This window comes from Ceratotherium simum, chromosome 16 (genome assembly GCF_057802395.1).
Source record: "Ceratotherium simum simum isolate JZ-2026a chromosome 16, ASM5780239v1, whole genome shotgun sequence".
NCBI lineage: Eukaryota > Metazoa > Chordata > Mammalia > Perissodactyla > Rhinocerotidae > Ceratotherium > Ceratotherium simum.
In genome coordinates this window covers 56,135,903-56,149,888 of record NC_141915.1, presented here as the reverse complement: position 1 = coordinate 56,149,888, position 13,986 = coordinate 56,135,903, and the positions used below count along the sequence as shown (strand labels likewise).

Genomic DNA, 13,986 nt, shown 5'->3' with positions numbered 1-13,986 from the left:
CAGACCCCCAGACGAGGGGACGGGGTGAGACACCAGAGGAAGAGGAAGGGATGGGCAGTGGGGAGGTGGGGAAATGATGCCCAGAAGGTGACAGGCTTAGGGAACATGCCTGAGCCCAGAGGGAGTGCCCTGCCAGTGGCTCACCGAATTTCATGCAGTTTTACAATCTCATTGGTGACCACCACAAGGACCAGGGAGAGGCAGCCTAAGAGCCATGTCAGCAGAGGCACATCCTCCAGGCCAAAGTGGACGTGGCTGTCCCTGTGCGTCCACAGCTGCAGGTCCACTGCCGTCTGGACCACCTGCCCCAGCAGCCTGTAAGAGGAGAGGGCAGCCTGGGTCAACCTGGGTCTTCTCGCTTCCTTCCCTGATTTTCTCAGTACGAGTAGCTCAAGGAAGGCACCATTCAACCTCTGGCCCTAATCCCACCCTCAGATCAGCTCTGCTGAAGCCCCCTCCGTCTCCTCCCCCTCCTCCCGCCCTCCATCCAAGTGATACTCACACCACGGGCACCGTCACAGCCCACCAGAGGTTCGTCAAGGGGCTCTTTCTCCACAGGGGCTTGGTGCGATGTACATGGGTGATAGAAATGAAGACTGGAGAAAATGGGGTCAGTGGGGGGTGTCAGACTTCCCATAGCCCAAAGCCTTGCCCTTTGGTCCCCCCACCAGCCGCCATCGGTCCCTCCCTGGAAGCCCCTCACCAGTGTGCAGGACAGTCAGGGCGGCGGCGAGCTTCTGAGCTGGCAGCAGCCCGTTGGCAAAGTCATCAAACCAGGATGGAGCTGTGTTGGCACGGCTGCCAAAGCAAGGCGTGGGCTCAGCCCCCTCTGGGCCCAGGGAAGTGGACTGCGGGGTGTTGGGGAAGCCCTGGGGGCGGGACCCACCTGGGCAGCATGATGGAGGAGCAGTTGGTGAGGTTACGGGCCCGGGAGCTGTCGCAGAAGCTCTGTAGTGTGAAGCCAAAGCAGATAAGGCACGAGCTGATGGTGAGGCTGAACTTGAGCAAGAAGCAGAGCAGGAAGTAGTGCTGGGTCTGCGGGAAGAAGGGAGGCCTGTCACTCCCCTGGCAACGGCCTCTCTGGCATCCAGCTGGCTTTTTCATGGATTCAACAGGCTCTTCGGTAAATGGGCAGGCCCAGGGGGATAGGAGCAGGGACTGCCTGCCCCAGCGAGAGTCTTGCCCAATTCTGTACCACCACCTCCCCTTTGGTCTAGGGGAAGTTCTGATGGAAAAACCCCATCCCTATCACTCTCTCCCCCAAGGCTCAGCCCCCTCCACACTCGCATTCCTCAGGAAAGGCCCAGGCTCACAGAGTTCTGCATTGCTTACCTTCTTAGGAATGGACTGAAGGTTTTTCCCTGTTGCCATAGACATGATGGAGCTATGCGGGGGCTTCCCCAGCAGAGAGATGCTGGAAAGCAAATACTGGATAAAGGACAGTGACTGTGACCCTCTGTCCCCCAATTCCCATGTGGGAAGCCTTTGGGAGTCTTGGGAGTAAGGTCAGGTTTGGTGGGGAGGTGGGATGAGACAAGGGGGAGAGTCCCCCCGATGCCTCCTGTGCCGAGGGGGTGAGCACTGAGCAGGGCTCCCAGAACCTGAGCTCTCGGAGATGCTGGGTGACATCCCAACACTACCTGCCTGGGCACGAAGGGGTGTCCCAGCCTCTCACCTGAGCAGAGGGTAGGAAAAGCAGGACAGCCACAGGATGTCGGTAGTACTCAGGAGTGGCGGCAGCTGGACTAGGCAAGCAAGGAACTAGGCCAAGAGAACCCAGGAAAGGCTATTAGATTCTGGCAGATAGTAAGATGCAGGGAGTGCCAGGGTGGCCTCACCCGGGCCAGACAGACACTCACGTCCTGGCTCAGAGGAGCTGGGGCCAGAGGGGACACTATCCTGCCAATGGCGTCATCTCCAAAAGCCCAGGGGTTTCACAAAGGCTCTAGGGACCCCCTAAGTTGTGCTGCAGCCTCCCAGCCTCCCGCCTCAGACTCTCAACTGGCCCTTGAGTGAAGGAGCGGGGAGTGGGCAAGGCCGGAGCTGGCCCCTCCTCACCTGGATGACCACAAGAGTCAACTGGCACTGCAGCAGGAAGAGGAAGCACTTGCGAATGCCGTAGGTGGCGTGCCGAGCCTAGAGACCAGGAGGGACAGATTGTAGCCTCTCTCAGGCCCTGCAGCTGACAAGCTTCAGCTGAGCCAGATGCCCCAGATGCTCCTGCTAGGAAGTGGGGGAGGTAAACTAAACTGGCTGGGAGGGCTTCGCTTGAAGGTGGACCAGCTCTTGGGAGCCCAGTTGGATCCTGTGTCACTACTCCCCACCCCAAGCAGGCCCCGCACCCCTCACCACTCTGCCCACCCGAGCCCCCACCTGCTCGATGAGCCGGATGATGCTGATGGTCTCCTCCTGGCGAAAGGTCAGAGAGCAGGGCAGGCTGTTGAGCTGCCCCGAGAGGCACAGGGGAGAAAGGCCATCTGACGCCTGGGCCATGCTGGTGCTTGTGGCGTAGCCAAAGGTCTCCCAGGAGCAGCGGGACGGGTACAGGGGGTCCAGGGCAATGCTGCTCAGTGTAGGGGGAAAGCGTACCCATCACTGGCACTCCACAAAGACCCTATCTCCCCTGGGACTGAGCAAGCACTGGCTCCTTTTTCTCCCCACCATGCCCAGGTAGGGCCCTTGGTCCCAATTAGGGCAAGATCAGCCATGGAATATGCCCTGAGCCCCATGCAAGCCCGAGTCTGGGGTCTCCGGGAAGTAGAGGCCAGCCCCCAGCTCCAGGGTGTCGCCCTGACCTGATGTCACTCTGAAGGAAAAGGCAGCTGTTCCGCAGGTTGGCAGAGCTACCCAGGCAGCAGGTCACCTCCCCGTATTCCTGCATGATCTTGATCATCTCGCACATGGCTGAGGGGGCAGAGTCAGGGGGCACAAGAGTCAGGCAGGCAGAGCCCCACAGGACAGGAGAACAGGAGACAAGGGGAAGCAGGCCTGTCTTTGGGACCATCCTATCCTACCCTCAGTATCATGAATATTGTATGACTACCGTCATTTCTGACTCCCTAGAATGGGCACACCCCTGGCACCAGCCCACTGGATTCCCCAGCTCATTCCAGCCCAGGCTCCTCTGCTCCCTGCATGGGAAACTAACATCCCCTCCAGAGCCCACAGGGTTCCTAGGCCCGGGCAATGCTCAGCGAAAGGGGCCAGGCTGCCTGAGTAACCGTGGCCACAGTACTCACTCTCGGGGGTACAGTCGGTGAAGAGAGGCACAAGCAAGGGCACATTGTCAATATTCTGCAGGTGGGGCCGCACCTGGTGGATGCCCCGGGGCAGCTTGGCCTGGAGACAGTAGAGATGCCAGGGCCTCAGGGTAGCGGAGAAGGGTCCCTCCACCCTCCCTTCTCTGCCCTGGACCAGCCATGTGCCACCTCCAGAAGTGTGGGGGCACAGACCCTGCCATCGTACCCGGTTGCAGTCCTCCAGGAAGCTGGGGAGGTCGCTGTCCGTAGGCTGGAAGCTAATGAGGTCCGAGTGACCCTCCTCCTCCATCAGGAGGAGCCCTTCAGCATCATCTCGGGACACTGTGGGGATGAAAGCCAGTCCCTCACCTTAGGGCCAGCCTTCTGGGGGCCTGTGCTTGCCTTGCAGATGGCACAGAACTTCCTGCCTCCAGGTGTACTCTCTTTCCCTGTTGACTGCCATTACCACAGGGAGATCAGAACTATTTTCCAAGGGAATGTTCTTATCAGGAGGGATCCATGGAGGCTCCTTCTAGCTGCGGCTCCAAGGAGGGGGAACCTCCCAACCACCTTGTCCCCGCCACAAACCTTTGCTCTCACCCTGATTCAGGTCATCATGCAGGGAGCCGGCATGGCTGGGGCTGGATGGGGGGATCTCAGAGCCAGGCATGTCACCATTGGGCGTGAGGGAGATGTGGCAGTTCCAGCCTGTCTCCAGGCCCATCTTTTCTGCAAACACCTGCAAAAGGCAGATGGCAATGAACAGATGGGCCCAAAAGCCCATGGGAAAAAGGGTCAGTGGTGGCAGAGGGGGATGGCTCCCCCCACCTTGCTTTTGAGCTCATCTTCCAAAGAGAAGTAGACGAAGCGGATGCAGGCATTGACCAGCCCGTCGATGAGACGCACGATGTCCAGCCGGGCCTGGTACTGGGAGGACACCATGCCCATGAAGATCTGGCCGCTCAGGGCCTGCATGCAGTCTTCCTTCTCCAGAACCTCCCCGATCCCTTCTTCAGGTGGGCACAAGGCACAAAGCCCAGCCAGCGCACGGCCCAGTCAGACATCCAGGAACCAGCAGATTCCAGGAGGCAGCCCAGGGCCACACACAGATGCCACACCCAAATCAATGAGCATGCAGGCCCCAGGGGACCACACACAGCCACGCACACATACAGCCAAGACACGTAAAGGAGCCAAAAGACACAGGAGAAAAGACAATGAAAGGTACTCATCAGTCAGGTGACAATCCTATGGAGTAACAACAGAGCCCAGCCCTGGTCCAGGGGTAAGGGTCTGGCCCCACCCTCAGCAATGGCTTCAAATCAAGGTCTCTTGGATCATAAGAGCCTGTAAGTCTGTGTTTGGCCGAGTGGGGCGGGGGTGGGGTGGGGGTTGGTGGAGTTCTAGGTCCCTCTATTCCAGCAGATTTGTGATCCGGCCTTCTGTCTGATTCAAATATGGCTAACATTCTATAAACGCTGTGCTCTAAAACTTCCAAAAAAACCCTTTTCTATACATTATCCCACTGGAGAGTCACAATAAACCTGTGAGGAGGACAGACTAAGCACCTAGTTCTACATGAGAGGACTAAGGGACTCACCCATGTCACCAGATAGTGCCACCTCGGCGTTCCGGGTCCTGTGTTATGCCCACTGTCCCCTCTGCTACGATCGATCCCATGGCCATCCAGAAACCCTCCCCGCTCCCGGCCCCGCTGGGACGGACACGCCCACTACCGTCAGAGCTCCAGCTGTTGCGCCGCGTGCTCAGCTTGATGGGGACAGTGCTGGGCAGCTCACACATGGTGAAGATGCTGCTCTGGCCAGGCGCCTGCACCAGCTCGATGCACTTGCCATTGAGCTGAGAGGACAGGGCACAGCTCATGGGCTTGTAAGCGAAGGCGGAGCAGTAACCAGACAGGCAGGCTCGCTGGTAGAAATCCAGCACTTTCTTCCTGCCAGGGAAGCAGAGCAGAAGTGAGGCGAGTGGTCCTGGGATGCCTCATGCCTGTGAGCTGGGCAGGCAGACGGCCAGAGCTGACTGCACTTGCCACTGCGTGTGCTTCCTCACACACCTGTCAGAACCCGAAAGAGGGTAGATGTCAGCTCCATCCCAGAAGTCTGTGCAGGCCTCCAAGACCACGTCGGCCGTGCCATGGGACAGCATCTGTTCTGTGCCTGAGTGGGCAGGGGGAGAGAAAGGCCAAATCATGAGTGCCTCAGGTCACCCTGCCCCTCACTCTGCCCTCGGCGAACACATGCCATCCCTGAGAAGGGTGCTAAGGAGCCCCTGAGGGGGTGGGAACTCCCTAGGCCTCAGGCAGCAAGCCTGTATGGAATGCCACTGGGCTTGTAATGAAGGCACTAAACTGCCTGTTCTTCAAACAGTCCCACCCTCTGTGGCCACCACCATCCCAGCCCTGGTCCCCAAATCCAATCCCTGCCACATTTGAGGTCTTAGGAAGCTGTGTAGTGCTCATCTGCCCACTGCTCCCTAAAAAGAGCCCCGCCCTGCCAAGCCCCTGGAAGGTTTGGCTTGCTAAGGGCCAAGTGTGGAGGCTCACTGGTGGTGGTGTCCTTGATGAAGAGGCTGATCATGTGGCTGAGCGGGGGGCGTCGCTTGGTGACACAGGAGAGCCTCCCCAGCGAGGTCTCCTTCACCGTCTCAGCACTGGGGAGGCGGTAGAGCGCCAAGTGGTTCTCCTGCTTGAAGAGCTCCTTGGCCCCAGGAGTGAAGCCTACAGGAGGAGGGACAGCAACTCAGGGCCTCTGGAAAGAAGGAAGCCCCACCACTGCACCTCCCTCCCTGGTGTGGAGAGAAACCCAGTCAGGCTGCACGGGTTCCCTCCACCTTTCTGTGCCAGTCAGTTATCTTCGCAGATTAAGAAGTGCTGTCAAACAGCAGTGCCTGGTTAAAGGGGACGACCAGAAGCTAAAAGGGTTGATGGCGCTCTTGACAAATGCCATGCCCGGGACTGGTCTGTTTGGAGTTGGTGGCCTGGTGTCTTCTAAGAGGTCAGCAGCCAACCCTGCCAGCGGCCACATACCAATGAGGCGGGCGAGCTCACAGAGGCCCCAGGGCACGTGCACGGGCAGCACGGCGCTGTGGCTCTCCTGCAGGGCGATGTTGCACAGGTGGTCCGAGAAGCGGCACAGCCGCTCGGTGACACTGGCGTTGCACAAGTTCAGCAGCACATTGAGGCCCAGGGGCTTGAGGGAGGTGAGGTGGAGCTGCCAGTTGGAGTCATCGAACTGGATGCAGGAGGGGTTCTGCTGGTCCTGAGACAGGCTCAGCATCTCCAAGTGGTAGTCACACACAAAGTCCTCCGCTTCGTAGGGCTCGCCCTCCAGCCCAGGCTGGGTCTGAGGGAAACGTTGGGGGGAAAGGGGAGCCTCAGACTGGGACGGGTGAGGGGGGTGGGCCCTGAGTGCTCATGCTCAATCCACCCCTCCCCAAAATCTTCTTCCTGTCCTTCCTGGGCTCCTGTCTGCTTCTAGTATCTACACCCAACGATACTGGCAATACCTAAGAAGAGGGATGACCAGACCAAAGAGAAAACAATGAAAGATCTTTTTCAGCCAGGGGAAAACATTTTAGAGGGAGCCACTGGCTTTCTATCTCTAGAGGTTGTGACTATGAGAGAGGGCCTTGCCCCAACCAATTACCATCAGTGAAACCCGGAAAGGGGGAAGAGTCCTGGGCAGGGCCTCAGGAGGTGGTCCTGCCTGGTCAAGCCTGGAGGCCCAAGAACAGAGGCCGCGAGATCTGTGCTTTCGGCTTCATCCATCCAGGCTGGGCTGTACCCCTTTGGTGGGGAGGCAAGGACACCCTGTGGCTGACTGAGGTGGCGGCTCTCCACTCTCTCCTCTCACCTTGCCAGTCTCTTCTTCACCGCCCTCCGTGTCCCTGCTGAAGCTCACGTTGGAGCCGGACAGGTGCTTGCTGCGGCCGTGTGCTTTGTGGTGGGAGTAGGACTCAGGGGGCTTGGGACCATCGCCAGGCCAGTCGCCACGCTCCTGCTCATTGGAAAGGTGCAGGGTAGTGTTCAGGGAGCCAGCCAGGAGGGCGTCTCGTTCATGGGGCTGAGGAAAACAAGGAGCCAGGCCTCGGACCAGGGTCCCCACGGCTGCCATGGACCAGGGAGGCAGGGCGGTTACGTCCCCTCACTGCCTTTTCGGGTGGCTCCGCCTGAACTGCTCAGAGACAGGTCCTAATAGTGACTAAGCGCTCCTTCTCCTCCTAGCCTCACCCCCCCTGAGGTCACTGGCCGGGCTCCGAGGGCCAAACGGCCAGACCCAGAGCTCAGCCCCCAGCAGCCTGCCATACCTCCTCCTCTACCTCGGGATGGCAGAAGGAGCGGGTGGACAGGTCATCCGTTAGGTCCTCGTGGCTGCTGTGTGGGGGCTCCACCTTCCCGCTGAAGAACAGCACTGTCTCTGGGCTGGGGTTTGGCCAGGACAGGATCCCCTGTTTGTCCACACAGCACAGGACCTGCAGGGAGAGATGGGGATTGGGAAGGGGGCTTGGCATTCCTCAACCCACCCAGGGGCCACCTAAATGGCAGACGGGCACCCAGACACAGCCAGACCGCAGGCCTGCTGAGGCAGGGCCCTCCCTCACCGTGACGGAGCCCAAGCTGTGCAGCAGGCTGGAGCTGTGGCTCAGTGTGGGCGACGTCCCCTGGATCACCCTCAGGAAGTGGCCCCAAATGCAGCGTAGCATTTCCTGGTGGGAGAGAGAAAGTCTGTGTGGCCATTTAGGGCTCAGCCGCATTTCCCTAGACAGGGCCTCTGGGGCCAAAAGAGGGAACAGTCCAGGGGGCCGCCAGGAAGTAAGGGTGGAGAGGCATTTGTCCATGTGAGACGGGCAGACTGGGGGCTCCAAGAGCCCTGCTGGAGGCTTGAAGGCCACAAAGTAGGAGAGTCCCAGGGTTCCAGAAGGGCCCTGAGGGAGTCCACGTTGGTGGCTAACAAGGCCTGGGGCAGAATCCGTCCCTGGTGAGTGTACCTGAGTGGAGACGGCTTCTGTATAGCTGCTGAGGGTATCCTCCGAGAACTTGGCCAGCTGCACGGAGAAGAGGGTGTGAGCCTCAGGGAGGAAAATGCCACCTTCACACAGGCCTCTAAGGGGCAGGGTGGGGGCCCCCCACCAGCAAGGCTCCCAGTGCCTTTGGTAAACGACACCAGGCAGTCCCCAAATCTCCCATCTGTTGAGAGCCAGGATGGATGCTCACCCACCCCCAGGGCCTGGCCCGGAGGCTCTTCTGGATAGGAAGGGCAAAGCCCTTGGAGAGCTGCCCAGGGCCTGCCCAAGCGCTGGGCCCACAGTGGGGCTGGACCTCCACCCCTGGTCGCTGGGCACAGCCGACTCCCTCTTTTTTGTTTTTTTCTGCACTGTCCCCTGGATGCCTTGGAACAACCTACCAGGGAGCTGGGGGAGGCCTTGCTCATCTGGGCCAGGACACGGGCTTCTCCACAGGCAGTTGCCAGAACCCAGAGGACTGGAAAGAGCAGGGGGAGGATGGGCAGGACTCCATTCACCTGGGAAAGAGTGAACCACACTGACGGCGCCCAAAGAGCTGCTGGACCAGAGGGAGGGAGGGAAGGAAAGGAGCAAAGGGCTTCCCGACCCCAGAGCCACTCCCTGAATAGAAAGGGACAGCTGTCTTTCGGGGGCAGGAAGGGAAAGAAGGGAAGCAGGCATCTTTAAGCCGAAGCCTGAGGGACCCCTGGGCAGTCAGGGCACCACGAGGGGACCCAGCCTCAAGGGAAAGAGAAAAGCATGAGAGGAGTTACCTGTAGCTGGAGGAGGGTGTACTGCCAGGACGTGACGCCGGGGGCGTTCAGCATGAAGCGTAGGGCATTGGTGATGAGGAAGCTGGCCTGTTGGGAACAGAAGAGGTACAGCCTTAACCCTTCCTCCCCAGAGAGGGACCCAGGCTCTAAGGCTCCCCTTCCTCTGCCCACTCACACCCCCCGGCACTGGCTGGCTCACTCTGGGACCCCCTCTTCATTCACAGGCTCACCTGAGTCTGGCCCTGAGGTTCCCCCATTTCCTAGCCCTCTCCCTGCCCCACGCCCAGCCTCACGCACCAGGACCACGGGCACGGCGTAGTGCAGCATCACTGACTGTACAGAGAACCTCTCATTGTCCAGTGCAGTGACTGGGCGGGACAGGGCCATGTCCAGGCACCATCTGCAGAAAGAGGTGACCCTATACTCAGGCGAGCCATGCTCAGGGGAGAGGCCAGAAACCCGCACCTTCACTGAGTATCATGGAGACCTGCAATTCCTCCTGGTCCCTGGCCCCGGCCAAGTGGCCCCCTGGGAGAGTGGCCTGTGGCAGCCTCCAAAGCTGCCCCTACCGAGTTCAGACTGGAAGGGGAGCAATCAGCCTAAGAATTCTCACAAGATGCTAAAGAGAAGAACCTACAGAGATGCTTGCCCTAAGAGGGCCTCAGTATGAAAAAGTCCCCTTCCTTGTCACCCCACCCCTTGCTCAAGGGGGAAGAGGAGAAGTGGAAGGACAGGAGGAAGGCAGGGCAGCACCCCTACCTGATGTTGTCAATCACAGGGGTCTCAAGGACGCGGAAGAGCCGGTGCTGCTGGGGGTTCTGCGGCCCTTTCTTCACTTCTCCTCGGGGGGAGGGGGGTGGAGAAAAAGGGGGAAACAGGTCTCCTGGCTCCAAGACAATGTGCTCATCATCCTGCCAGTGACCAAGAGGAGAGGGCGAGGGCAATTAAAGGCTTCTATCGGAAGCCACTCTTCCTTGACAATTCCAGCTAAGTGGAGACATCTCATTGGGTTGGGGACCATCAGTTAGCAAAGAGTCAGTTGGGGTGGGGCCTGTGGAATTGGATTCCTAGCAGCTTGAGGATCAGAGGAAAGAAAGAACGTGACAAGGAGAGAGATGTTCCAGCTCTTCTGCATTCTCCTAGAGCCCTTGCCAAGAAGCCTATGAGCTGGCTAGGAAGTTTCAGGACTAAGCCCTGGGACCCTCCCACCATTGCCTGAGGACTCTCCCACAGCATTTCCAGGGAAGGAGAAAAGCCTCAAGCTACCTTGATCCCCCTCAGAGAGGCGAATGATTCCTGGCCAGGCCTCAGAGCTATGATGTCTCCTTCTACCAACAGGCTAACTGGCAGGTTGACCAGATGTCCATCTCTGTAGGCCCAGTGCAGAGACCAGGAAGGTGCAAAGGGCATGTGGAGGTCTGGGTACATGGCATCTGGCCACTTGATCTCCTTGCCATCCCTGAGGGCATCTGATGAGAATGAAAGAGGGAAACAACCTCACCCACGGCTCTACACACCAGCTAGACCCAGCACACACCTATGGAACTGTGTCTGCTCTTCTTCCTTTCCCAGAAGGCCTGCATCAACCAATGCCATACATTCTAACACCTCTACTCTTTCAAGGTCACCTCCCCCATGAAGCCTTCCCCAACCACTCCAGCCCAGGCACTTCCAGCTCCTCTGAACACCGGAAGCTCTTATTTTTTATACCCCTGTTCTGTTCAAATACACTTCACAAATGTCGCTGAGGGGTGTGCTGAGCCCTGTGAGGAGTACAAAGGCCAAAGGTGAAGACTACACAGTCCCCGCCCTCAAGAAGCCACAACCAAAAAGAGATGAGACACGTGGGCAGATAACTCCAAACATGGCAAATGTGCTAAGAGTGTTAGGAAAGATCCCAGTGCTGCAGGAGCACAGAAGAGCTGCGACGATCAGAGACAGCTTCGTGGAAAAGGGAGCATTTAAGATGGGTCTTGAAGAATGAGTGAGATTTTGTCTGTTGGAGATGAGTGAGGGAGAAGCATGCCAAAAGGACAGCAGGACAAAGGCACAGAGGCAGGGAAGTCCGCAGTGGGTTTAGGACTGGTAAGTAGTTTTAACATGAGGATGAATAGCAAGAGAAGAGGCTGGAGAGGAAGGTGGAAGCCTGTGCCAGAGGCTCTGGGAAGCCACGTGGGATGGCTTTGATAAGCAAGTGGGAGGCACTGATGGTTCCTTAGCAAGAGACTAAGGTCTGGAGAGCAGGGCCCATCTTTCTCGGGCACCGCTATACTCCCAGTGCCTAGCATATAGCTGCAGTTTATTAATCATTTCAGAATGAACCAACACATTCTCACTTAGCCTTTAAACCTCTCTGCCCAGGAGAGTAGGTGCTGCTTCTCTTACAAGACAGCGTGCCCCTGGAAAGCAGGAACCATTGTCTCTCAAAAGAGCCTAATGTAACCCTCAATCCACAGCCAGGGCTTAATAAACACTAGCTGAACGGAAGCACAAGCAGAAATCTGACCAAGTAATCCCATTCTTTAGGAACCGGGCTGCTCCATCTTGGGATCCCAGCTCCCTGCCACCAATCCCAATTCTTGCAGGATCTCAGACTTCTCTGGTCCACCTTCACACCTCCCCTGGCCCAGTACCACCAGACAAGACAGACTTGGAAGAGAAAATCTCAACTGTCCTCCTGCCAAGAGAGAGGGTCTTCTCTGTTAGTCTCCCAACTAGCAGGAGCAAGCCCACAAGTCTACTGTGCTGCCATCAGCCTGCCTGCCTGCCCAGGCCACAGCCTGAGTACCCACGACTGTCCCATGGCTCTCACTGTCCTGCTGTAAAGAGAGCAGGGCATCTTTCTAGCTCTCTTGATAACAAGAGCCCCTGGAATGCTGACCACAGGCAACGCCTATGTGCTGAAACTCTGGAGGGGAGATCTTAGGGCTCTGACACATCACTGGGCATCTTTTCCCACCCAACATGCCTGACCCTTGGCCTCACCTTGGATTTGGTCAATGATCCCTCGGAGCCTCCGCTCTACCTCCCGACGCTTCAGCCGATCTTGCCGTCCAATGAGGACGAGGTTGAGAAGCAGCAAGAGGAACAGCGCCGCGGCATTCACCAGCTCCACCCCGTGGCTGGTGGGAAGAGGTGAGGGGTACTAGGAGGGAGGGAGAGGCTCTCCAAACCAGCCCACCCAAGGCCCTGGACCACCCCCACCCCACCCCACCCCAACCTGCCCAGTCTCTTCTGAAAAGAGCGTCTCATTCTGGCTCTGACACCAGCCAGCCAAGAGACTGAGGATTTCTAAACAACACAGGTGCCGACCATGGGGGCAGCAGCCCCTCTGCCCTGGGATGTCCTAGGTGGGATGGCAGAAACACTCTGCTGAGGCAGGAGAGGGACAGGCTCAGGCCCCATGGTGTGAGAGGTTGGGAGGAAGCCTCTCCCCAGGGCTGCTGCCCATGTACCTGCCAGCTGGCTGGCTCCCATAGCAGCTCAGCAGCAGCAGAACAGCTAGCAGCATGAGTGAGGCTCCCGGCCAGTGGAAACAGGAGCAGCGGTTACTGTGGTGCAGGAAGCTGGTCCTCCACAGCTCCTGAGGAGGGACAGGAGGCGGGGAGTGAGAGGCCTGGGGACAAGGAGGTAGGAAGGAGCCGAGGTTCTCCGTCCTGCTAGAATCTGGCCACCTTCCCCCCACACCCACCCGATCCAGCCCCGTGGCCGCCTTTGTCTTCTCGCTTTGACTCAGCTGGGGTCCAGCCTGGGCTCCTGCAGCAAGAGGGGTCAGCACATCACTCTGAAAGGGAATCCCGCTTCTTTTTGATTTTTAGTGATGTCTTGGTCAAATCATGCCGCCCAGGGTGACAGAGCGAGTCACGGCTCTGAGAATGGGCTTCCCAAGCTTCTCTGCCATCTCAACCAGGCTCTGGCCTCCCCGTGAAGAAGCTTCACCTTCCACATGAGACATTTCTTCCGCTCTTTCAAGTGTCCTTCCAGCACTGCCTCCAGCTGCTCCTTCAGGATGCTGAGGGCCTTCCGGGTGGACAGGCCCAGGGCCAAGGGTGGCTCGCCCTGCAGGAAAGCAAGAGGTGCTCAGCATCTCCCTGGAGACCCCAGGTCCCTGCCAATATGGGGCACTCCCCTCTCCCCTTGCCAGGCCCTTCCTTCTTCCTCCTGAAGCCTCACCTTCTCTTCCTCCACTGGCCCCTGTCCCTCAGGGTGTAAGCATGCTCAGATCTCCACCACATTAAAAGACATTGGAGTACACAGTTCCTAATGTTTTTTTTGCAGGGGAAGATTTGCCCTAAGCTAACATCTGTTGCCAATCTTCCTCCTTTTTTCTTCCTTTTCCCTTACCAAAGCCCCAGTACATAGTTGTGTATAGTTGTAAGTTCTTCTGGTTCTTCTATGTGAGCTGCTGCCATAGCATGGCTGCTGACAGACGAGTGGCGTGGTATCATGCCTGGGAACTGAACCTGGGCCACTGAAGCGGAGCATGTAGAACTTTAACCACTAGACCATCAGGGCTGGCTCTACAGTTCCTAATCTTTAAAGCCAAGTTTAAAACAAAAACCAATACAAATTTTCTATACTCAGTGTTTTCTAACTCACCTTCATTCAACTCCCAACCCCCTGCCATCAGCGAGATATCTCCTGGCCCCACTCAGAATGTTCTCACCACTGACCTCTCATTTACCTCACTGCTACCAAGTTTTAGATTTCATGGGCCAGAAAATACATATTTTTTGAAATGGGGAAAGGAGAACTAACACACAGATGCTAGCTTTTCATTGTTCCTAGTATAAACATTAAAAAAATCCACCATCTTCTGTTACTACCATTTCATAAAACAGAGGATATTGTCACACCACAGCATCAGGAAGGACAAAACCTCAGAAACAAGACAGCTGCTCCCAGGAAAGGACCATGCACCGACTACACTGTGCTCTCATCTCACCGAGGAT

General features: G+C 57.7%; 1 protein-coding gene across 15 annotated transcripts in view; it reads right to left on the bottom strand.

Moving 5' to 3' along the window:
* The window catches only part of TMEM94 (transmembrane protein 94), a 35,026-nt gene that overhangs the window by 1,247 nt on the left and 19,793 nt on the right, over positions 1–13,986 (bottom strand). For 2 of the 15 annotated variants that reach the window (XM_087441564.1, XM_087441557.1), the window contains 29 exons: positions 12,974–13,093; positions 12,490–12,617; positions 12,020–12,156; positions 10,301–10,503; positions 9,794–9,945; positions 9,332–9,434; positions 9,035–9,121; positions 8,663–8,779; positions 8,247–8,303; positions 7,860–7,964; positions 7,566–7,730; positions 7,112–7,321; positions 6,286–6,601; positions 5,803–5,976; positions 5,314–5,416; positions 4,976–5,193; positions 4,068–4,249; positions 3,828–3,978; positions 3,466–3,581; positions 3,240–3,339; positions 2,796–2,904; positions 2,374–2,563; positions 2,059–2,136; positions 1,676–1,761; positions 1,333–1,414; positions 887–1,035; positions 704–798; positions 503–596; positions 145–315 (listed from right to left, as the gene is read on the bottom strand). In XM_087441564.1, coding sequence (XP_087297690.1) covers positions 145–315; positions 503–596; positions 704–798; positions 887–1,035; positions 1,333–1,414; positions 1,676–1,761; positions 2,059–2,136; positions 2,374–2,563; positions 2,796–2,904; positions 3,240–3,339; positions 3,466–3,581; positions 3,828–3,978; positions 4,068–4,249; positions 4,976–5,193; positions 5,314–5,416; positions 5,803–5,976; positions 6,286–6,601; positions 7,112–7,321; positions 7,566–7,730; positions 7,860–7,964; positions 8,247–8,303; positions 8,663–8,779; positions 9,035–9,121; positions 9,332–9,434; positions 9,794–9,945; positions 10,301–10,503; positions 12,020–12,156; positions 12,490–12,617; positions 12,974–13,093 — 3,998 coding nt within the window. Of the gene's footprint in view, positions 1–144; positions 316–502; positions 597–703; positions 799–886; positions 1,036–1,332; positions 1,415–1,675; positions 1,762–2,058; positions 2,137–2,373; positions 2,564–2,795; positions 2,905–3,239; positions 3,340–3,465; positions 3,582–3,827; positions 3,979–4,067; positions 4,250–4,975; positions 5,194–5,313; positions 5,417–5,802; positions 5,977–6,285; positions 6,602–7,111; positions 7,322–7,565; positions 7,731–7,859; positions 7,965–8,246; positions 8,304–8,662; positions 8,780–9,034; positions 9,122–9,331; positions 9,435–9,793; positions 9,946–10,300; positions 10,504–12,019; positions 12,157–12,489; positions 12,618–12,725; positions 12,791–12,973; positions 13,094–13,986 lie in introns of all 15 variants that reach the window. The other 13 variants (XM_014789254.2, XM_087441558.1, XM_087441553.1 and 10 more) reach the window with 12 other exon arrangements.